The following is a 24,997-nucleotide window of genomic DNA, read 5'->3' on the forward strand; positions in this document are numbered from 1 at the left end:
GCAGTGTGAATGCCAGTGGGGCGAGGCTGTCAACCCCTAAAGAGGGGCTCAACATAATGGGTGGATTAGGAAGATTAACTTCCCCAATACTAGTTGAAGTCCCAACCTTAGAAGAACTTAGAATGATCCCTGAGAAAGAGAAAGAAACTTACTGCTACAAGTGAAAGATCTCCACTACAAGAACTGAGTTGAGCTTAAGTTCACTGGATGAGCAGGGTGGTGTCAAGAAGAGGAAGTAGTCACTGGAAAAGTGATCCTGCCCTTCTGGCCCTTTAGGCTTCCTCCCTTGGCCCAGGGCATCCTTCTGGCCAACATGAGGGGTCACTGCAAGGTGATGTACCAACATATCTGGTTATGGAAGGAAACTTCAGGAAAGGGAAGGCTAAATCTTTTCCCCTGTGTCCCTCCTTCTATCCCTGGGATAAGACAGAACCAGTGAGGCATGGGTCCAGACAAGGAGGTGCAGGAGTATGTCTGTGGTAAGAACTGGCCTGGAGATGTGATAGAATGAAGCCAGGAATCCAGAAATCATAAGAAATCAAGATCTCTGCATACAGTTGTAGATCCTCAAAAACTCCCTTAAATCTAGCAAAATGCAATAATGAGAATTACAAGATATAACATGATCTGGAAAATCTCCCCAGATCCTCATGCATTCTGCAATAATCAGCTTGTCTGGTGAGCACCAGGCTTCCCACACTTTACCACGAAGCCCAGAGTAAATTCTCTTATCCCCTCCAAAATCCTAGTTGTTGCCCAGGGAAGCCAAATAACAGGCACCCTGTGTAAACCACTCCTGCTCAGTTTGGTATTCAAACTACAAACTACTCATGGAATTTGAAAACTGGCAAGTCTATAAAAAATCCAAGAGCTTGACAAGGTAGTTGCTGCTGTCCCATCATCTTGTAACGTACTTAGTCACTTTGAAAGGAGGGACAGATTTTACAACCCTCTTAAATTCCTTGCAGCCCCTTCAAGGGATGGAACTCTGTATTTCCAAAACACACTATAATCCCCGGGTAGCTAATGAGTCATTTAATAAAAACATACTTATTGAACACCTGCTACATGCTTAGCAGTGCCCTAGGTAGAGAGATAGGAAGATGAGTAAGGCGTGGTTTTTGAGGTAAAGATGCTCACTACTTAATGGTTGAAACAGTGCACAGTTAAAGAATAGCTTAGAAAAAAAACATATAAATGACCAACAGTTACTGGAAAGATGCTCAACATCACCAGTCATCAAAGAAATGCAAATCAAAACCACAGTAAGACTTACCTCACACCTGTCAGAATGGTTTATGAAAAAGACAAATAATAAGAATTGGCAAGGAGGTAGAGAAAAGGGAACCCCTGGGCATTGTTGGTGGGCATTTAAGTTGGTGTGGCCACTCTGGAAAACACTATGGAGATTCCTCAAAAAATTAAAAATAGAACTACCATATGATCTAGCAATTGCACTTCTGGGTATTTACCCAAGGAAAATAAAAACAGTAATTCGAAAAGATATGCACCCCCATGTTCACTGCAGCATTATTTATAATAGCCAAGATATGGAAACAACCTAAGGCCCACTGATGAATGAATGGGTAAAGAAAATGTGGTATAGATATACAATGGAATATTATTCAGCCATAAAAAAAGAATGAAATTTTGCCTTTTGTGACAACATGAATCAAACATGAGGGCATTATGCTGAGTGAAATAAGTCATATAGAGAAAGACCAATACCATGATCTCATTTATATGTGGAACCTTAAAACACAAAAACAAAAACAAAAAAACCCAAGCTCATAGACACAGAGAATAGATTGGCGGTTGCCGGAGGTGAGGAATAAGGAGCAGGGAAAATGGGTGAAGGGGTCAAAAGGTACAAATTTCCAGTTATAAAATAAATAAGCTATAAGTATGTAATACACAGCATGGTGACTTTGGCTAATAATACTGTATCATAAAAGTTCTTATTATTAGAAAAAAATTTGAAACTATGTGTGGTGACAAATGTTAACTAGACTTATTGTGGTGATCATTTTGCAATATATAAAAATATTAAATAATATCATATACCTGAAACCAATATAATATTATATTTCAATTATGCATCAATTTAAAAAAACAATAAAGTATACTTCTTATAGTAAAAATAACAACAACAACAATAGTTTAGAATACTGTGAAACTGACTAGAAAAGGATTAGGAGGTCAGAAAAGAGAGAGTCTGGTGGAACCTAGAATTTTGGGAAAAGCTCCCCACAGTGCATCACCACCCACATGAGTGCAAAACCCTAAACACGCTGGGCAACAAGCCCAGTTGGAAACATTTGCTCTGAGTCAGAGCCTTGGGGAAACAAGGTGTTTGCATCATTTAAGAAAATGGTTCTCCTTGGTGGACTTGTCTTCTTACAAAGTAGAACCGTTCAATAAGTAAAATTAAGTCTTACAGAAGACTATTTTGCACTTGTACTGTAAGAAGTTTCCAGGAAACAGACTCTAATCTAAGACAGTAGCTACCAGAAAGAGAGCCAGCTGTGTTTGTAGAGGCTGAATGGGCCTCTGGGATGAAATCTGAACTAGGGTAAGAACATCTCTTATAATAAGTAGGGTGACCATATCAGTTTTCAATTAAACCAGACTACTTTTGTGAGTGAGAGAGGGCACTATTAATAAAGATGCCAACACAGCAGTTCCAAGACTGTGTGGAGTAAACCAGGATGCATGGCCACCCTGCTTATGAAAAACTACCCTCTCTACCAACCTGACCTTTCTCTAATGGTCAAAGTTCCACTGTTAGAAATACATTCCTTTGGTTTAAGACATTGCTGTCCCTTAAAAGCCAAATTCCCCTTTCATGAGTTGCCATATCAACCCTTTCTTAGTCATTCACCACTTAGTGTGACTGTTATTCAGATCCCTTGCAGAGACATCATTACCTGGAGAGAAGGCTTTGAAAGGTTCAGGTGGGAGATACACCTCCCTCTGACTCACGCATTCCTGTGCACTCTCCCAGGTGCATGCCCACCCTCCCTGTGCACTCTGACAGGTGTGTGCATTGCTCTTGTGGTCCCCAGGGCTGACAGGCTTTTCCTCTCTCTCTCACTACATTTTTTGTCCTCATGCTTCAAGACCTAACTCAAACACTGATGCCACTGCAGATCTTTCTCCAGTCCCTTCCCGTAGGGTAAACTCCTTACCCTTCTGAGTTTGAAAGACCCTTTTATAAGCCTCTGTTATTGTGCTAATCATCAAAAATGTATCAGCAGCAGCAGTGTGTGTGGCATACTCCCATCTTTATGTTCTACCACAGTGCCTGGCACCTAATAAATACTCCATGCACATTCATTCCTTTCCCCCTACCTTTGTTCCCCTTGAGAGGAGCCGGCAAAGGGTCACAGCCCTATGGCTTGTTAGCTGTGTGATCCTGTGCAGCTTAACCTCTCTAAGTCTCAATTTTTCCTCTGTAAAATGGAGACAGTAATACACCTGACTCCCCAGGTCCTTACAAAAATAAGTGAAATAATGTGTAATAGCATGGAGGACATTAGGAAAAGGAAGGGAAAAATGAAGGGGGGGTCAATCAGAGGGGGAGACGTACCATGAGAGACTATGGACTCTGAGGGGTTTAGAGGGGAGGGGGCTGGAGGGATGGGTTAGCCTGGTGATGGGTATTAAGGAGGGCACGTTCTGCATGGAGCACTGGGTGTTATACACAAACAATGAATCATGGAACACTACATCAAAACTAATGATGTAATGTATGGTGACTAACATAACATAATAAAATTAAATTAAAAAAATAAAATAAAATGCTTAGCTCACTGCCTGGTATGCAGTGAATGACCAGTCAACACAAACAATAGTGGTTATTATTAGTGGTAAATCCCAATACCACCCAGTCATTTCCTGAGCATCAGGCACGGTGCAAAGCATTTTACGTACTGTATCCTGGAGTCTGCACTAGAACAATGCATTCTTAGGGGCTGGTACTCTGTCCTCTTTTTGTTGTTGTTGCATCAAACAGTGCCTGGCACATCATAAGTGCTCCATTAATATTTGTTGGACAACCCTCTAAAGTATTATCTTCTCCATGCTTTCTAAAGTAGATATTCTCATTACACTCATTTTATAAGATATTGGAAAAGACACACCCTAAAGTCATAAATTTTTGTTGGTTTAATTAATTTGAACAGCTCAATTTCTTCATTAGTAAATTGAGAATCATGGTAATAATTATCTGACAAGGGTGTTAGGAGATAACAAATGGAAAGGAAACACTTTCTAAATAGTTGTTAGTATTCTACAAATGTTCCTTAATCTCAATCTGATCTTCATCCAGTTCTTAGAAAGTCTAGTGTGAACTTCGGGGTGCTGTCAGCCTCAGTGGTTTAAGCTACAAAAAAACAGCATGGTATTTTGAGGACATGGAGAGCTGGGGCCAACCAGGAGATCGACTCCCCACTCATGGGGAGGTGAAGGAGCCCTGGTAACGCCTTCCTGGTCTTAACACATTTCTGCCTCCTGGTCCTCCATCATGCTCAGGGTCAGAGCTGAAGAGGCAGCTCCAGGGCACTTCGAAAAATGTTCTCTCATTGTTTCTCAGTCGTGCTCACTTTAATCTATCACATAACTCTGAGGACATTTTCATTCATCTGTTTAAGTACCTGGAATACCACCACTTATGTCCCTAAAGATGCTGTCAAACTGCGGGAACTTAGAGGAAAAGACCCCCAAGCTCATGACTTTACTGATTACTTTTGGGTAATAGACATTTCCGCAGTCTTGTTAAGTCACAACCACACTCTTAATTCAGAAAATGGAAGATCCGGTCTCTCAGCAATAATCAAAAACTTGGACTTCATTTAAAGTTCTAATCTTTTCTCTAGTACCTCCACCTGGGCCTGCTGCTGGGGGAACCTAAGGTCCTGGAAGGGGGCATAAAGCTTTTCTTTACCACTTAATGCTTCCACTCTTCCTCCCCATGATGCCGATGGGGAGGTTTCTGAAGCTTCCAGAAAGGCCAGGAAGGGAGTAGAAAGAGGGAAGGGAAAGAGAGGTTTAAAAAAGGCCGAGTAAGGGACAGGGTGGAGGGCTGGTGGAGATCTAGTTTCATTGGTATTATCCTATTGCAGCTTCCAGGTCTCTGGGCAGGTAGATGTTTAAAACTAGTTCTTACTTGTATGGATGTCTTGGCTTATACTTCAGGCACCCCAAACAATGGTGACCTCTCCCCAATAATTCTCTTGACCCAGAAGAATGAACCCTATCCTGGCAAACACTTCTGTAGCCCTATTAGACGGGACCTAATATGGCCCCATACTTCCTCTCTCTTGGTGAATCACATCTGGCCCTCAGGAAACCCTTACACATGCTTTGTCTCAATAAACTCTGGGAATGCTGGCCAAACACAATATAAACACAACTCCCTGTCACAGTTAGCCAGCCCAAATCCCATCCTCTAGATTTCCCAGGCAAGATCAGGTAGACAAAAATTCCATGGAGCTCCCAAACTGCTCTCCAGGTGGTAGGATTGAGCCCCTTGCCTCATGTTTGCCTCAAGAAGCAGGTCTTTTGATTCCATTTCTTTGATGGGAAAACAACACACAGCACACCAACAGCTCTTTCCAAAGAGATCTACTCCAAAGATTCTCATGCTCCACGTTCTTGACTCTCTTATATTCTCAGTTCTAGTAGCTGAAACTTCCTTTTTAACAAGAGGCTCTCAGGAACAAATTAAATCAACTTTTTGACAGTTGGATATGTCGAACAAGAAAGATCCTCTTAAGCAAATGAAATGCATTTGTGTCATCTTTGGCTTATATTTTCTATTTTTAAGAAGGTTTACTGAGGCTTAGTCAATAAAGTAAGAGATTTGTGGAATGTTGAAAGGACTTCAGTAAATATCTAGTTCAACTTGTTCATTTTACAGAGGAGTGATCTGAAGGCCAATAAGAATTATCACAAAATATACAACCAAGGGGCGCCTGGGTGGCTCAGTTGGTTAAACGTCTGCCTTTGGCTTGGGTCATGACCTCAGGGTCCTGAGATCAAGCCCCATGTAGGGCTCTCTGCTCAGCGGGGAGCCTGCTTCTCCCTCTCCCTCTACCTGGTGCTCCCTGTTTGTGCTCTCTCTCTCTCTCTCTCTGTGTCAAATAAATAAATAAATATTTAAAAAAAAACAAAAAGTAACAAAAAGTTAAAAACTTGTTTAAAAACAAAAACAAAATATACAACCAAAAGAATAAATCACTGAGGATTTACTGTATTACTATTAGAGAAGAATAGAGTTTGTTTGGGTATTCTAAGAATACGGGAATGGCTCCCATTTAATACCACACATAACCCACTGTGCTAGACGGTGCCTAGTGACACTTGGCACATCGTCCCCACTACCCCCCCCCTTGGGTTCCCTCCTCCATCACAAGGACTGGAAGGCTAAAAACTATATTTCTAAGACTTCCTTGCAGTTAGGGCTTGGATGCAATTTAGGTTTTTCCAGTGAGATAGATATCTGGGCTTGGAAGGCAAAGGGAAGCAAAGGCTGAATTTCCGTGACTGTGTTGATCTGTAATCATTTTCCAACAGGTGTGTTTACATCAGCCAAACTCCACATCCCACCCTCTGGAGGTGTCTGTGGTGACAGCAGCAATTCCTGTCCGTTGGATGGTAGCTCTAGAGGTGTGATTTACAAGGCCTGTGGCAGGCAGACTCCTGGTTTTTGCTCCTCAACAGTCCTTCCATCTGTTGCACGCACCTAATTCCTGTACTAAGTCCCTTTCTTTGTGAACTAGAATGGTTACTGCTTTCTGCACTAAATCAAGAGTGATATGCATATAAATCACAACATAAAACCTCAAAGATGGAACGACCGCATTTGAGGCATCAAGTCTATAATCAGTCAACAGATTCCCAAACAACTACCTCCTAAATATCTCTTATGTCTCTCTATTCTCCATTCCCCTGACACTGCTCTACTTCAGGCCCTCAGCATCTCCATTCTAGACTATCGAAATTACCTCCTGGTACCCCTGATTCTAGCCACTATCCATATGAATCTAGCTATCTAGCTAGATGTCTATTCTGTCTAGCTTCCACATGAATCTGATCTTTTCTGATCTTGTCACTACCCTGCTCAGAATTCTTGAATGGATCACGATAACCTAGAAGATGGTATCCAACCTGTTGAGTGTAGCACTTCAATATCCTTCAGAATCTGGGCCCTGCATGTTCAATTTACCTTCTGCTATCCCCATTACCTATGGCTTCAGCAACACAGAACTAATTATAGCTCGCTCTATCAAGTTCTTGTACTTCTCTGTGCATTTGCACATATTTTTCTATCTGTCATGTGTTCCTTGCTCCTTGACTGCCTGGCAGGCATCTATTCTTCCTTCAAGACTCAGTTCTCTTCTCACTTCCTCTTGAAGCCTCTCTTATTCTTCTCTTAGGTGGACTCATGTTCCTGCCTGAGTGCTGGCACTCACTGAATCAAACTTCCATTGCAACATCAATCATCTCTCTCCATTAGACTGTCTGCTTCTGTGTGGAAAGCACTGAGTCTTTTCATCTTTGAATCCCCAAGAGACTACTATAACACATGACATATGGTAGGTACTCAGAAAAATGGAAGGAAGGGCGGGAGGGAGGAAGGGGGAAAAGGAGACTATAGAAGCAGGAAAGGTGGGAAGAAGTGGGAAGGAGCCGGAGACAAGATTCAGGGACTTCACCATTCTGTCCTTTGAGTTCACTAGTTTTACAAACTCAACATCTCCAATTACTAGCTCAGCTCCTCACATCATGCCTTCCTAAGCTTTCAGAAAATTGAGGGTTCTTTTCTAGAACCTAACAAACAGTCCAGGTGCACAGCCTTTGTTTATATATTCTATAGTTCCAAAGTAACAATAAATAAAAGAACCATTGTTCCTTTAATCTCCCAGAGGTTTCACCTTACAGCTTCGGTGAACAATATCAGTTATTTTTATTTTTTGGAACCAGGACCAGGGACCTCATTCTTGCCCTTCCCTTTCCCTTTCTTCCTCTGCTTCCCCATCCCCTCCCATGTTCTGCTATCCCTACCACACTCAGTGCTTCTCTTCCAGGTTTTATGGGGCACTACACCATGAAATATACAAGGAAAAAGGTATTTTTACTTTAAGACTAATAACTCCTCCCCCTTCCTCAGTTTTTACATCAAAAGACATTGTTAAACGCCATCTTCTACATTTAAAGAACTGCTGGTTCTCTGGGGAAAGGAAGGCAGTTCATTAAGACTAAGACCCCTTAGAACCAAGCATTCAAAGTGAGTAGGGATGATTTGGAACAGTGGATTTCATGCAGAAGGCTTGAGTTCTGGTTCCAACTTCTTTACTTAGCTGTGAGATGTCGAAGAAGTAATTTCTAATCTTCTTGGAATGATTATTGCTACATTTGTAATTGATAGCATTAGACTAATGAACTTCAAGGTCCTTCCTGCTCCAAAATTCACTGACTCCGCTATTTTGAGCATCTTGAATAATCAGGAGAAGAAGCCAGATTTATTATCTTACTATAGCAAAAGTGGTAAAAATAATAAGCATAACTTGTTAATGCGCATCTATGTCTTCTTGTGTTAAGGTGAGGATCCTGACGCACAAACCTTGGCTGGTTCTTCCTACTGAAAAATCCCAAGTATTCAGGGACACTCTTCTGAAGAAACTCTCTCCAGACCCTCTTTCCTGGCAACCATGGAGAAGAGAGTGGCCATTGTCGGAGCTGGTGTCAGTGGCCTGGCCTCCATCTGGTGCTGCCTGGAAGAGGGGTTGGAGCCCACCTGCTTTGAGAGGAGCAACGATGTTGGAGGCCTGTGGAAATTCTCGGTTAGTGGGACATCACTGTGATAACAATAGAAGGGAGATGGGTTCCTCTGTAAATCAAATCTGATTAGTTCTATTCAGACTTGGGAGGTAGGTCACAAAAGCTCCAGATCTGGAAAGTAAAATTTTATCTCTCCCATCATGTTATTATTGTCCAATAACTCAAAACTACTAGCTCATAAAACATTGTTACCTTCGTAACAGAGCCCAGATCTTGAGGCTGTAAAGGGTGCTAATGTCAGTAATTTATAACAAAAACAAAAACAAAAAACATATCACTGCCTTCCCTGTGTAACTGAAAGGATTCTATCCCTGTTCACTGTTGCTCAGAAAACCTAGGAACGTGGGGGTGGGGAAGAAAGAAAGAAAGAAAGAAAGAGAAAAAATTAGAGTCAGAAGTTCTGAGCTATAGTCTCAACCTTAGGTTTTCTGGGAAGATTAATTTTTTCTTTCTTTTTTTTTTCTGGACCTTAAATGCTCATTTGTCAAATGTTGAGGTTGGAGATTAGGTTTCCTCTAATATGCCTTCCAATTGTAATGGGATGTGATTCTATAATTAACTCATGTCTATTGCAAAGACATTGTAAGTTATGATAAATAATGATTGCGTGTGTTATGTGTGTGGTTATTGAATACTCTGCAAACCCCAAAACCAGAGAGAAAAATGATTGTCTTTGCCATTCAGTCTCATTGTTGGACAAATGATATAATCAGAAAATATTCATTATAAAAACAATTTTTAAATTTTGAAAGCCAGGTTGGGAAAACTTCTATCCTTTCTGTCCTGAATTTCCCAGCCATTGTGATTGAATGTAGATGATACATATTTGACATGAAGATATTATATCCACACCATTCGCCTTGTAACCAAATTCTGTCTTGGTCTCAGTACTTGCCCAAACCACAACAACATGTTGCTCTAATAGAACATATCAGTGCTAACTTAAGACATATTTATATTCATCTCAAGAGGTTTTTTTTTTTTTTTTAAGTGAGAGGTCTTATAATCCTGAATGTATCATATGAGATATAAGATCATTTCCATTAGGAAATAACCAATAGTTATTTTTTTTAAGGATGCGATTTTCTTTACTTACATTTGTTCAGGGAGATGTGGCCAGATTAGCCTAAATCATGAAATTGTTCTCTATGATCTCATCAGCAACAATTAAATGCTGCTTGAACACCTATTTTGGCAGAGTTTTGTGCCAGGTACTGAGGTGAAAAATATGTGACATAATTATTCTACATAAACGGTTTCCAATCCTTTTGGTGAAGGATCCATGATCCTTTGATAGAAAATGCACAAAAATTCCTTTGATGGCAAAATCTTTCCTGAAGTCATATGGTCAGAAAACATGAGTTGAATTTGACATTAGGCTAGTTATAATCTTTATTTGTCCCACTTTGTGTTTCACTGCAGAAATGTTCTTGCGTTTGATTATAGGGTGCTGTCCCAGATCTCACTAGAAGTGTTATGGAGAAAAATCCAAAAATCTACAAATTTCAAAATATTTCTAGCCCTAAGAATTTCAAATAAGAGGTTATAGAACTGTGCAACAATGAGATAGCCTTTCGTGATTGTCAACTTAATGAACAAGTGCCTTGAGATTTAGAAGAGGGCGGGGCAGGGCGGCGGTGGGGGGGGGGGGAGGTTGCTACCGAAATGTTAGCAGGCCAAAGGAAACTTCCTGCAAGGAGAGCACTTAGCTGAGACTTGAAGGATGTTCTCAGACAAGGAAAGTAGAGGACTATTACGTGACACAACTCCAGAGAGGGCCGTTCCCACTGTAGTCTGTGAATGGCACCCCATAGACAGTCACCAAGGCTGGTGGGGGAGGTTTCTAGGTAGGAGTGACAAGCATGAAAGGCACAGAGGATGCAGTGAGCATGGTATATCCAGGGATCTGTAAGTTAACCAATGCAACCAGATCACAAATTTTATTTAAGGAAGCAATAGATGACAGATCAGTAAAATGCAAAGTCAGACTCTGAGTTATCCACAAGACGGGATATTTCTTTCCCATCAGGTGACTGGTTATAAGCAGAATTATACTCCATGGCCCCATGGGCTTGTAAACACATAAAAAGACTCTAAAGTTTAGTCCCCTCCATACACTGCACCCCTTTCTTCTTTTCGAAGAAAAGGTGCTTGGTACATACAATCTATTCTCAGAAAGAGATTTTTGAAAAATATGTTACATAAGCTTTTATCTTACAAGTCCTGTTAGGCAGAAGGTATTCTGAAAGAAAGAAACGTGGTAATTCTGAACTTTTCACCATGTGCTTTTTCTGCAAAATGGAAACCAAATGAGGTTTAAACACTAGCAGGCTGAATGTGAACATGTTTTAAGTTTCTTATACTCCAATATTAAGACCTCGTGTCCTCAAAAGACTTTCATGCTGCTGCTATACAAAAGGGGAAAACAATGGAACCAGAACTATCTGGACTTTTGTTCCACTCACTCAACAAATACATTGGGAGTACACTATGTATAGGATACGATGTTAGGTTATGGCTCAGATAAGATGTACGGCAGGCAGCCAGCATCTTTAAACCAGAGAAAACAAGTCTTAGATTAACTATAATATACATGAATATGCGATTAGGGCAGTAAAAATGATCAGAGGTTGGTAGAGGTGGGGTCAGGACGACTTCCGGTTGATAAGAAAGAGGCAAGGAAAGGCATGATGGAGGGAGCGACTTTTGAGTTGGTCCTTGAGAGTATATTTGGACAAGTAGAAATGGGATTGATAAGCAGAGATGGAATCTGAAAGAAGATCAAGACAGACTGCTGCCATGCATGCACAACATTCTCGAATTAGCCTCTGACCTCGCCCTCCAGTTGCTGAGGTTCTAGTGGGGAAGATGAGACATGGACACAGTTATAACCCAAGACAGGCCGTGGTACTGTGACCACAGCTGCTTGGATCTCTGGGTCTAGGGCAAGCTCTCTCAGCCAGTGGCAGAGTCTGAGCTTAACTTCCTCCTTACCCGTTCAAAACACACCACATGCTGAAATTGAAAATATGAGCTCTCTGAAGCAATTGTCTGTTGTTATATAATACATCTGTTTTCCTTTGTGTGTAGAACAGCCCTTTAGGGAAAATTCCAAGGAGCTATAAGGGTACATATTCTTCCTCCTCCTGTTATGATTGGCTGGGGTCAAGAGGCAAAAGAGCAGAGATTCATTCATGATGGAAATAATCCAAGGTCTTATCCTCTGTTTCCCAAAGCAGTCTTAGATTTTTTTTAACCAGTCCCCTGCCTGGAGCTCAAGCCTCCCTCCCTTCAAAGCACAGCTGAGAAACCTCCCTCCCACTTCTCCTTCTCACAACCACCAACAAAAGGTATGGCTGTGGGTGAATGGGAAAGACTGAAGCTTGAAAATCTGCCAGGCATGAGCCATCACCCTTTTTCTGACCTTAGCAGAAATTTCAAAGTGAGGCTTAAAGAAAGTTAAAATCTCTGAGCCTGGTTATTTATGAGAAACATAGCAACCATGACTAGAGGAAGTTTTATTTTCAAACTGAGGCCTCAGGCAGCCCCACCCCACACACAAGCCTCTCAGTCCTTTCCAGAATTTTTTGTCTATAGCTTCCTGAGGTCAGTATGGGGCTGGAGGGAGATAGGTATCTTGAATCCAGCAGCAACATGTCATTCCAACCCTTCCCCACATTTCAGAGAGCTGCCTTTGGGTTTGGGGGAAGCAGAGGCTGCCAGATTTTTAATGTACTTTCAAGCCAGCACATTGTGTGAACTTTTATCCTGTCCTTAAAACAGAGAGGAAATGTTTGTTTTCCATTTAGCCTTCAACTACTTCTCAAAAAGAAGCCACTTTTCAATGATGTGGCTTCATGATGGAGTGGAAAGATTTACTACAAGTTCTGAGGCTTCTGGTTTCCTGTGTCTGTTTGGTGAGGGGTGAGGAAACCTAACTGGTGATTCAGGATCTCCTCAAGCACAGAGTTCATTTCTAATAGAGCAGTGGTTCTCAGAGTGTGGTTCCTAAACCAGCACCTTGAGCATTGCCTGGAACTGTAGGAAATGCAGATTCTCAGACCCCAGCCCAGGCACACTGAATCAGACATTCTGCAGGTAGGGCCCAGGAATCTGTGATCTAAGGGGCCCTTCAGCTGATTCTGACTAGGCCAAATAAATAAACCCTCCACTTCAAGAGAAGATTCAGTTGCGGGTAAAGCATTCACTGACTGCCATATAGCCGAACAAAGAGACTAAACACTGCCGCCTCCTTTGGACCACTTAGCTGTGTTTTTTTTTAACATGAACATGACATCAGAACCAGTTGCTGTGATTGAAAAAAGAAAGAACACTCTACGGGACTATAAACACAGAACTAATGTGGGGGTAATTCGAGTAAGAGAACTAAGGTGTAGGGCCCCAGCTCTGGGCAGGGGGCCATGCTAAGGGCTTTCTTTTCCACATCTTTACAGAGAGCTATGAATTGTTTTAGTGTCTTTTTTTTTTTTCTTACATATTAAAAAGGTTTCAGTTGACCTAAAATTGAATATTCGCTGAAGGGAACGTCATTCTTGGCTTCCTTTTTAAGCTTTATTCTTCTTCCTAGAACCATGCAGAAGAAGGCAGAGCCAGCATTTACCAGTCTGTATTCACCAACTCTTCCAAAGAGATGATGTGCTTTCCAGACTTCCCTTATCCTATTGATTACCCCAACTATATGCACCACAGCAAACTCCAGGAATACATAAGGACATTTGCTCAAAAGAAGAATCTTTTAAGATATATACAGTTTGAGGTAAGGGCCTTATAACTGATGCTGTTGAGATCAGTATGTTTATCGGTTGGGGGGGGTGGGGAGCACATTGCCCCTGTTTCTGTTCTAGAAATCAGAGCCAAATATTTGGATAGCTCACCAATCAAATGTTGTTTTGGATTATAAAGTATTCGTGTATTGTTTTTTTTCCCTAAACGTGTTCTCCATTAGTCTCTGAGAGCTTTTAGAATACAATAGAAAATATTAGAGAAGCCTATACCATCATAGTGTACATTCCACCCTCATACTGTCATGTTTTAGAAACAATCCCAAATTCTCTAGTCCATATTTAGACTTCTTGAGTTCAATGCCAATGAGCTGTAGTTCAAGAAGCCATGGCATTCTTTAGAAATTCTGCCATTATGAGAGTAAAATTTTAAATGAATGACTAACATAGTCATTGCTCTCATCCTTTGCCCACTTAGTTCCTTAGATTAGGAGACTTAGCAGTTATAGCAGAGATGACTTGGCTCCATAAATAACAATAATATTTCACATTTGTTTAGAATTCTTAATCTCAATTCATTACTGTTAAATACAAAGCATATATATGTAGTGAGAAAAATAATCAACAAAATTATGAATTAGGATTATATTTAATATAATTTCCTTTATTTATTATTTTATTTATTATATTTAATATAATTTTACATATATTTACATAATAGTCATACTATGGAAGTGGCTAATATTTCCAAGGGAGAGTATCTGTACATTGCAAAGGAGAAATAAAGATTGATAACCTTAAGATATTCCCATATTTATGGAATTGATAGAAAATGGGGTCAGAGAGAAAGAAGCCGGGAATGTCAGTTGAGGGTGGTAGTAAGCAAATGAGATGGCATCTTTCACAAGAATATTCAGTGTAATTTACCCCAAATCTACTAACTAGAGGTCAAAAAAAGTAAATATGCCCCACTGGGTAATTTCTCTTGGGAGATCTGAAGAATCACTATGACTCCCTACTTTAATGTTTTCCCATATATTTCTCAATGATCAGGGAGTTCATGACAATTATTTCCTCTACAGAAACACTGTGAGAAAATTAAAACCCATAGAATTGTAAATAGAAGGAATTTCTTTCTGGTTTTCTTTAAGACCCTGGTTTCTAGTATAAAGAAATGTCCCAACTTCTTAGTCACTGGACAATGGGAAGTTGTTTCAGAAAAGGATGGGAAACAGGAATCTGCTATTTTTGATGCTGTAATGATTTGTTCAGGACATCATGTATACCCCAATCTACCAACTGATTCCTTTCCTGGTAAGTTTGGAAAATATACAATAGTCTGGGGACATATAAAAATGTCAAGGGTTGAACTAGATCTTTCCATAGATTGTATATAATAATTATTCTTAAGGTTCCAAAGATTTCAAAACAAAATTTTGAAGTCTGATGATACGTGAAATATAGCAGTAATTGGCCTCCTGAACTCTTATGCTAAAAGAATCAAGGACCTGCAAGTCAGAGATCAGATGAAGACCTGTAGAGGAAAGGTTTGTGTAGAGGAAGGGTTTTTAAAAGTCATCTATAGGCACATTTTGCAAATTCACTTTAGAAATTTCAGTGTGTGTGTGTGTGTGTGTGTGTGTGTGTGTGTGTGTGTGGTTTAGTGGCATACTCCATTACTAAACAAAATGCCAAACATCAAATAAATACAATACACAAGCAACCATCCTTTCTCCTTCCTTCCTTCTTTCTTTGCAACAGGAACACATGTCCACTATAAAATATTAGACTTCCCATCTGCAAGCATGCTGTTCATAGGCCAAGATAATTAAAAGAGTAAGATTCAGGAAGAAAAGAAGATTGAAAGCATGAAGGTTTTAAGAGGCAGTATATTTAGGGGTTCTGAATGTAGCCTTAGAACACTCGGGCTCAACCTCTTATTCCACTAGTTCCTTACCATGTGACCTTAGATGAGTCACTTAATTTCTTTGTCTTGATTTCCTTGTCTTTTAAAATAGGGATACTAGTATCTGCCATTCAGAGATGTTATCAAGATTAAATGTTAAACTGTAAATCCTTTAGCAGAGGGCCTAGCCCGCAGTAAGTACTCAATAAATATTAGCTATGATTACTATCAAAATATGAGTTCCCATACTGCAGGTTTCTTAAGGCACTGTAAGTACTTAGTTGGGGGTTTATTGTCAAAAACCACTAAAAGGATAAATGCATTTCAACTAGGAAACTTTGTTTTAAAAATTAAGACTGATAATAGGAATTTTTTAAAAAATGAAAACAGTGAGTCTTCATCATTTCTCCTGAAAATCAACTCAAACCACTCCTCATGTTCCACTTAGGCCTACATCAGTTTCAAGGCCACTACCTCCACAGCAGGGACTATAAGGACCCAGAAGCCTTCAAGGGGAAGAGGGTCCTTGTGATCGGCCTGGGGAACTCAGGATCTGACATAGCTGCGGAGCTTAGTCCTCTGGCTGCACAGGTATACTCTGAGAAACAAAGCTGGGGTATAGCTATGCTCTAAAATCAAAGCTTAGGCTCTGCAGCTCGTGTTTGCCATGTCATAAGACAAGGGATCCACCTATTGCATAGGCCCATTGAATCAAGGAGGACTTAAGACATTCTCCCTGTGAATCAAGGTAATGTGGCCCAGGTTGGCAAGGAAGTACATTCTGCCGGACCCAGAGGTAAGTGTACGTGTGTATATATGTATATATAAGAGTGCATTTTTTGTTTTAATTTTGTGTTCTGATCACTTCTAAGCAAACTGTTGCTAGTCGGGATCCACCTTTATTTATATAACAGTATTTCTTATCACCTACCATACAAAAGGCATTGTGCTTATCATTCCAAAAGTCTGGAAGACATGTATGATTTGGTTCTTACTGTCATTTATCCACTCAAAAGCCAGTGCTCAACAAACACTGGGCACATGTTATATGCCAGAACTATGTCCGACTAGAAATAAACACAGAAGTAAGTCAGAATACTTCTTGACTTCCAGGAGCAGTCAGTGGGTGGAGGTGAGATGACAGGCACGAAAGGAGGTAATAAAAATGCCACACATTAGGTGTGGAGATGGCAGCACCATAAAAAGAGAACCTAGCTTAGCCTGGATGAAGTCAAAGAAGGCTTCCCAAAGGACTCTAAGCTAAATCATCCATGACCAATAGACCCTGAAGAACTTATTTTTAAGGAAATACATGTTCAATAAACAAATTCTTAAGTGGATGTAAATAAAACTTAAGGAATTTTTTGGAGTTCAATTCCCTTGGGTTGTCACAAAAGTGGCATAATAGACAAGCAGCTGGGCTTGTCTCAGAGCTGACACAGCTGCCTGGTTTGGGTGCCTAGCAGAGGTCATGGAGTGGGTATGTAAGAAGGACTGGAAGAGACTTCAGACAGAGAACTGAATTAACTCTTTGGCATCTCTTCAGCCTAATTTTAGGTAGAGATTTAGCTACATTTCTTCCACCCAATCCAGCAACTACCACCATCCACTACCACTGAGGCTCTGGACTGGCTGGTACCCACCAGTCCTACCATCGATGTCTCTGACTCTGTGAAGATTAGGCCCATCACAACTGAATACACAGCCCTCTTGTCCCAAGATGACAGGTTCTCATTATTTCAACAACTGTTCACTACCCCCGTGGGGTATAGAGGCAGAGTAGTTCTGTCTCTACCTAGTTTCAGTCATGGTCTATTCATCTTGACCCAACTCTTTAAAAATGCTTCTGCCTGGATATTGAGGGAAATGTATGGAGATGTTCACAGAACATGTCCATTGTGTCATATCTGCTTCTTTCTTACAGAGTGATATTGAAATCCATGTTGCCTTCCCCACCAGGTCATTATCAGCAGCAGAAGTGGTTCCTGGGTCATGAGCAGGGTTTGGATGATGGCTATCCTTGGGACATGGTGTATGTGACCCATTTTGCAACCTTCCTCCGAATGCCCTTCCTTCATTTGTCTCTGACTGGTTATATGTCAGGAAGATGAACACATGGTTTAAGCATGAGAACTACGGCCTGATGCCTTTAAATGAGTACTACAAGTAACTCCTATTTTATCATCCAAAAAAGTGGGGCACTAGTTTCAGTGGAAATTTTTCTCTCCAGGTCTAACTTTAATCAGCTCACTGAGGTTATTGGGATTAAACTGACGACTGCATAACTGACACAGTATACTCAGAGATCATGCATGTGGTGAAAATCTTACTGAAATGACTCTAGTGGGGAAACGTATATGGGAAAATACAAAATGGCAAAGGAGCAGACGGCTAGATACCCCTGACATGCAAGATTCATTTATGGTAGCTACAAGCTATAGCATAGAATTTTGAAGGCTGAGCCAATTCATGAATTGTCCTTTTGTGGAATATCTTATCCATGTTTTGGGTGAATGGGGATAGCAATAATAATAGCTACTCCCCAAGACTATCGTGGTATGCAGTAAGATAAAAAATTAAGGCATTTTGTAAACTATAAAGCTTTACAAATATTGGTTCTTATTAATCTTAAATTTTCCAATATGCTTCTAAAGAGCAATGAACAAAGTAGTGTTAATCAACATGTCTCAGAAAGCAGAAAATCTCGAAATGAAAGTGCACACTTCCTTAACCACAGAGTCTGGGATTTTAGCAGGACAGTCAGGATGCATGGAACATGTAAAACAATGAAGATTCATGGGCGCCTGGGTGGCTCAGTTGGTTAAGCGACTGCCTTCGGCTCAGGTCATGATCCTGGAGTCCCTGGATCGAGTCCCGCATCGGGCTTCCTGCTCGGCGGGGAGTCTGCTTCTCCCTCTGACCCTCCCCCCTCTCATGTGCTTGCTCTCTCTCATTCTCTCTCTCTCAAATAAATAAATAAATAAAATCTTTAAAAAAAAAAATGAAGATTCACAAAACTGATGTAGCCTTTAAAATTAATATTTGTTTATATACTTCTGTATAGAGACAGAGCCCAACACCTACTAACTAGAAAGGCATTCTAGGGGCACCTGGGTGGCTCAGTCAGTGAAGCATCTGACTCTTGATTTCAACTCAGGTCATGGTCTCAGGGTCGTGAGGTCAAGCCCCGTGTCCGGCTCCATGTGGGCATGGAGCATGCTTAAGATTCTCTCTCTCTCTCTCTCTCTCTCCTTCTGCCCCTCTGCCCCTCCTACCCCACTCACATGCTCCCTCTCTTAAAAAAAAAAAAAAAAAAAAAAAGGAAAGAAAGAAAGGAAGAAAGAGAGAAAAAAAGAAAAGCATTCTTGGCAGAAGAATCAGTATATCAATAAAAAAACTATTAAAGTGGGTAAGACAAGAAAGGACTCACTAAGAAATTTCATCTTGGCCCATGCTAACAAAAATGTTTCATTCTGGGGGCACCTGGCTGTCTCAGTCAATAGAGCATGCAATCTCAGGATTGTGAGTTCAAGCCCCATGTTGAGTGTAGAGGTTACTTAAAAATAAAATCTTTAAAAAAATGCTTCATTGTGTTTAGAGAATCAGATAAGGAAAAACAAGAGGAAACTGTAAATTGGAATAGCAAATGCCAGGTTTAGGAGCCAGACCCTCACTCCACAGCATTTATCCTACCTAGTCTGGCAGACCGCTACATCCTTAAAGAAAAAAAAAATGTTGATTTCATGCATTGAAAATTATGTTTAATGTAACAAAAGCTCCAAAACCTGAGCTGATTAAGACTTTTTGTCTTCTAAGAGCAACTGCAAATGATATTCTGGCTTTGCCCTTTAGACAATTGAAACATACATTCGGAAATCCATTCATTCCAAGAATGAAGCTCCCTCTTAGAAAAGGTTCCAATTACTCTAAGGTATTGATGACACCTTCTCACTCATCCCTTGGGTAGGGGGCAGGGGGAGAAAAACAGGTTTTATTGTGACCTACTTTTTGTCACCTTATAAAGCAAAAGAAGAGGTAGCAGAATTATAGACATAGAGAATGGTGTGGAAGTATATAGACAGATTCTAAGATTTATAAACTTTCTGAGTGCTTCAGATACTTGGAGTAAATTCCAAAATCCCTGAATCCTAGAATTTTGTCAATCAAAGTAAAGGAAACCAAACATGGCAATAAAGCAGCTCACCAAGCAAATTTGATTTTATCATAGAAGACCTCATTTATAATAATAGTTCACTTATAACAATGATGCTTGCAAGTGGCAGACACTGTTTTAAGTGCTTTACAGGTAATGTTCATTTAATCCTCACAACAACAGTATGAGGTAGATTCTATCACTATCCCCATTTTATACATAAGGAAACAAATACAGAGAAGTAGCCGCTCGTGAGAGACGGGGGTAGATTATAAATTTGGGCCATCTGGTTCCAGATTCTGCACTCTGAACCACTGATTATGTCTAGGAATTAGTCTTATTCTCATCTATTTGGTGAATCACCAAATCGTATAAGTACTCATAGGGAAATCTTCAAGCTTCAAAAGGCCAAAAGAGGCAGCTCAGACAGAAATTCTTTTTTTTAAAGATTTTATTTATTTATTTGAGAGAGAGAGAGCATGAGCAGGGGATAAGGCAGAGGGAGAAGCAGACTCCCCATTGAGCAGGGAGCCTGATGTGGGGTTCTATCCCAGGACCCTGGGATCATGACCTAAGCTGAAGGCAGACGCTTAATTGACTGAGCCACCCAGAATTTAAGGATTGTTGCAGACAATAGGAAAAAAAAACTGCCACAAAATGAGAGCTCAGTAGTCCTCATGCTAATGTTTAACTCCTCAAATTTGGTTCCAGTGCTATGAACTATTGCAGATATTTCTTGGAATTGAGGTATGTTACAGCAAGAGCCTTTGTATCTTGTTTCTGAACAGTCCCCTGAGGAAAGAGCCTGTGTTCAATGACGAGCTCCCATCCCGCATCCTATGTGGCACTGTGTCCATCAAGCCCAGTGTGAAGGAGTTTACACAGACCTCAGCTGTGTTTGAGGATGGGACCATGTTTGAGGCCATCGACTCCATCATCTTTGCAACAGGGTATAGTTACGCCTACCCCTTCCTTGATGACTCCGTCATCAAAAGCAGAAACAGTGAGGTCACCTTGTTTAAAGGCATCTTTCCCCCAAAAATGGAGAAGCCAACCTTGGCTGTGATTGGCCTTGTCCAGTCCCTTGGGGCTGCCATCCCCACAGCTGACTTGCAGGCTCGCTGGGCTGCTAAAGGGTTTGCAAGTAGGTGGACCATTCTGTCTTTTATCCATTTAGTCAATGAGCATTTATTGAGCACCTACTATATGCCAAGTACTGTGCTAGGTGCTAGGAATATAAAGGGAACAAGACATACTCTTTGACCTTACCCAGTCTAAAACAGAGCCAGGGGAATGTTACAATAGGGGAAGTCTTAGGGTGTTCTGTAAGGGAATATAAAACAGAGGCAAGCAGTGGTAAGAAATAGAGAAAGGGACTAGAGCACAGAGGGCCTTAAGAGCTGTGTTAACAGAGCTTAGACTTCTCATACAGAAATTGGAGGGATTTTGCAAGGCTTTAAGCAAGAGAAAAACAGCAATAGGTAGAGGCAATGTAAGATACACTGTGAAGGTTAGAAGGGCCCTGGAGGATGTTGCAGGCAATGCTAGAGATCTTACTGGTGTCAAACTGTCAGAACAGCAATGTCAGGCCACACCCACTCTATCGACAATCTTCTCCTCCTCCCTCCACTCTAGACCCCATGGTCTCCAGTGGCTACAAGTGTGCTTTTGTGAGGAAATCAAGAATATGAGGATTACATGAAGAAAGGCAATGTCTCAAATATATTGATTTAATTTACATCAATCATACCGATCATCCTTATTACTTAAAGTGTCTTTTTATTCAAGGGTTCAAAAACCTTGGCCAATATAGGTATACTTCACCTAACATATTGTCCATAAAAACTTAGACTATAAGTAATGAAGAAAATGTTACAATCATAGACTGTATGTTTTCTAAAAATGTCGTGGATAAATAAGCTATTTCAAGTGTACCACAAAGGACCATTATTTAAATAAACCCTGTCATGCAATCTTTTATAAGGGTGTTTTCTGTAAAATACTTCTATCGTGTTTTTCTCTTAAAGGCACAACAGTGCCAAACACCTGGGGTTTTAGAAAAAAATTGGCTACAATTCATAAACCCAAGAAATTTACATGAAACAAAAGGTATCATTTATTCATCCATCAAATACTTATTGAGCACTACTATGTGCCACACTCTGTCTTGGCACTTCAGACACAACATCAAACAAAGCAGACAAAAATTTTAGCAAACATCTGACCACTAGGTACTTCCAGGCTAGGTAAGATGCTACCAATGACTAGGAAGTGTTCTGCATCATGAATGTCATAATAGCTTTCTACCACTGTTACAAAGGCAAAAGAGCTACACTCAGTAATCAGATGACCCCTCCACAGTAATCAGATGACCCCTCCACTGCAGAACACTAACAATTTTCTGATGCCCCTTAAGGTCCCCTCTGGCTGCAGGCTGATGCTGGAAAACTCATGCTTCTTTCCATTGTTCCATTTTAATTGCCATGTCCCTCAGAGTGAACTATTTTACCAGATTATTTCTTGAAAGAATTATTAATAAGAGGATGCAAATCAGAAATACAAAGAAACTGTTAAGCTATTATGTGCATGAGGTGCATCTCAGGCATGTTGAGGATTAGGCCTTGCATGACATCACAGAAATATGAGGTTGGGTGATTTGAAGTCACAAACTTCTCTGCGGTCACTATCTCACTGCAGGCCAGCTTTGCCATTCACAGAGGGGGTTCATTGCCTTCTCAAGTCTTTATTTCTGTAAATTGTTATTCTACTAAAGATACCAAAGGCAGCTTCTCTTGATACAAAATCTTTTAGGGACATAGTTCATAAATACTAAGAAAAATTCATCATGTGTCATTATGTATTTCTGATTTTTTCATCTTTTTCAATATTTCTTTCTTCATTTCTTTTCTAGAATCATGTACCTTGCCAACTACAAGTGAAATGATGGATGATATTGATGAGAAAATGGGAAAGAAACTCAAGTGGTAAGAGATTGTACTTGCTAATGAAACAAATCCTGTTTTTCCTTTACATGTAGGAAAACATTTATATATTTTATAATATTTTTGCTAGTCAAAGTTCACATTTTTGGAACACTTGCTATGATCAAGCAGTATTCTATAGAAAATAATAGTCATTACACGTCACCTGTAGTGTAGACCAAACTACACTCTAGAGTACAGTTTCTCAAATGGAGGTGATTTTGATCCCCAGGGGACATTTTGCAAAGTTCAGAGATATTTTTGGTTGTTGCAAGTATAGAGGGCATACTATTGGCATCTAATGTGTAGAAATTAGGATACTGCTAAACATCCTACATTGCAGAGGACAGGCCTCCTAAACAAAGAATTATCCAGCTCAAATGTCTCCAAGAAGTCCTTTCCATCAGCCACGTGTCCACCAGCAAGTTAACTAGCTGGGAACCGAGCACTGTAATAAGAAAACCAAATGAAGAACTAAACTGAGTTCACCTGCCCTGGTATTTTCTTCTAAAAGAATATTCACTTCTGATTCATCCAAACACGGGTTCTCAAGTACACCATAAATGGGATTGGAAGAAAGTAATTTAAGTGGCTAGACATCAGATATTTAAATGTAATTTTTATGTTAATTACTTCTATATAAGTAAATCTTTTTCAAATTATATATTAAAATCTGTTGAAAGAATAATTAGATAATGAATCCCATTCAGATGAATAGGCGACTGTATAAGAAGTTTCTTTCCTCTTTCAAGCTCTAACACATCATTCACTGAGTGCTGCCAGGTAGTTGCTGGCGAAGGATCTAGAGAAGAGAAGACTTGGAACTTTCAGACTCAACAAAACCTCCCCTGCATCTCATCCAGTTCACAGGACAGCTCTGTGAAGTGGGCACCCTTGTGTGCTTGCAATTCACACAGCTCACTCACCATCCTTTATATTACAGGCCAGTAGGAATAAGGAGGAGGAAGAAGAGAAGCCCCAAAGTCAACCTCATTTCTTAAATGGTAGACTGTTCTTCAGGGCTCATAAAAGTAAATGAGGCCATGCCCCAAAATCTAACACTGGAGCAGATCCTAAGCAATGTTATGTAAAGAATAACCATGTGTTAAAAAGTAAACTAAGTTAATCAGTCATCTGGACACATGAAGGTCAGTTCTCTCCAGGCCAGAAGCAGAAGACCAAAATAACATCAAACTTAGATAGAGATTAGGAAGTAGAAAAAAAATCAACTCATTTATAGCCAAAGTACAAATGATAAATTCAATGCTGTGGAGAAAGAAGAGTGGGATAGTTTTGGAGGTGCTGACCAAAATGCTACTTTTCTGAGGTAGAAAGTAAGAAATCAGTTCTTGGTTTATAACTGTGACACTCATTCCAATATGTTCTTTTCTTTCCTCAGGTTTGGCCAGAGCCAGACTTTGCAGACAGATTACATCATGTACATGGATGAGCTGGGCTCCTTCATAGGGGCCAAGCCTAACATACCATGGCTTTTCCTGACTGATCCCCAGCTGGCCCTGGAGGTGTTCTTTGGTCCTTGCAGCCCATACCAGTTTCGACTGATGGGACCAGGGAAGTGGGATGGGGCCAGAAATGCCATCCTGACCCAGTGGGATAGGACAGTAAAGCCAACCAGGACAAGAGCTGTCAGTGAAGCTCAGAGACCCCGACACTTTCACAATTTGCTCAAAATGCTTTCATTCCCAGTGCTTTTGCTGGCTGTTTGGCTTACATTTTATTAATGAGAAAGTCCTTTACATCTCAGAGTTTAGCCTAGAAGTTTAATCACAGATATGTATGTAGTTTAACACTAGATATATACACATATGCATACATAAAATCTCAGAGCTACTCTTTCCCTTCCTGCAAATGTAAAAATGAATTCTGGCCCATTTAACTCAAAGTCTAAATAAAATGGAAACTACTCAGCCTCTCCCTTTCTGATGAAAATCTATACTCTAAAAAGGTTTTTGCATGCTGAATTGGCAAGTTTGGAGGTGCTTGAGATAAGGAAGAAGTAGGGTGAAGGGGAGTGAGCACAGATTTGCAGGATGAACAAAGTTTAGTAAATTTCTTAAGCGTGTTTTATCATGGGGAGAAATGACAACACAACAATGTTGAATCTTCTAACCCATGACACAGTATATCTCTTCATTTACTTAGATCTTCTTTAATTGCTCTCAGCAGTGTTTTGTAGTTTTTCGTGTATAGTTCTTACCCATCTTCTGTCAGATTTATCCTATGTCATATTTTTGGATGTTATTACAAATGGTAGTTAAACATTTTTTAATTTCCTATTGTCTACTGTTAATATATAAAAATTCAATCATTTGTTCTAGTAACTTCTTTGTAGGTTCCATAATACTTTCTA

General features: G+C 40.2%; 1 protein-coding gene across 1 annotated transcript; it reads left to right on the forward strand.

Moving 5' to 3' along the window:
• Window positions 1-8,714: 8,714 nt before the first annotated feature.
• LOC116622775 (putative dimethylaniline monooxygenase [N-oxide-forming] 6) lies at window positions 8,715-24,368 on the forward strand. Its single transcript, XM_032389431.1, is given in 10 exon segments — window positions 8,715-8,846; window positions 13,433-13,621; window positions 14,738-14,900; window positions 15,941-16,083; window positions 17,452-17,497; window positions 17,500-17,550; window positions 17,553-17,649; window positions 20,434-20,789; window positions 22,557-22,629; window positions 24,026-24,368. Coding segments are annotated over 10 exon segments (1,593 nt in total).
• Window positions 24,369-24,997: the final 629 nt, after the last annotated feature.

The sequence above is a fragment of the Phoca vitulina genome, unplaced genomic scaffold (genome assembly GCF_004348235.1).
Source record: "Phoca vitulina isolate PV1807 unplaced genomic scaffold, GSC_HSeal_1.0 scaffold54, whole genome shotgun sequence".
NCBI classification, from domain to species: domain Eukaryota; kingdom Metazoa; phylum Chordata; class Mammalia; order Carnivora; family Phocidae; genus Phoca; species Phoca vitulina.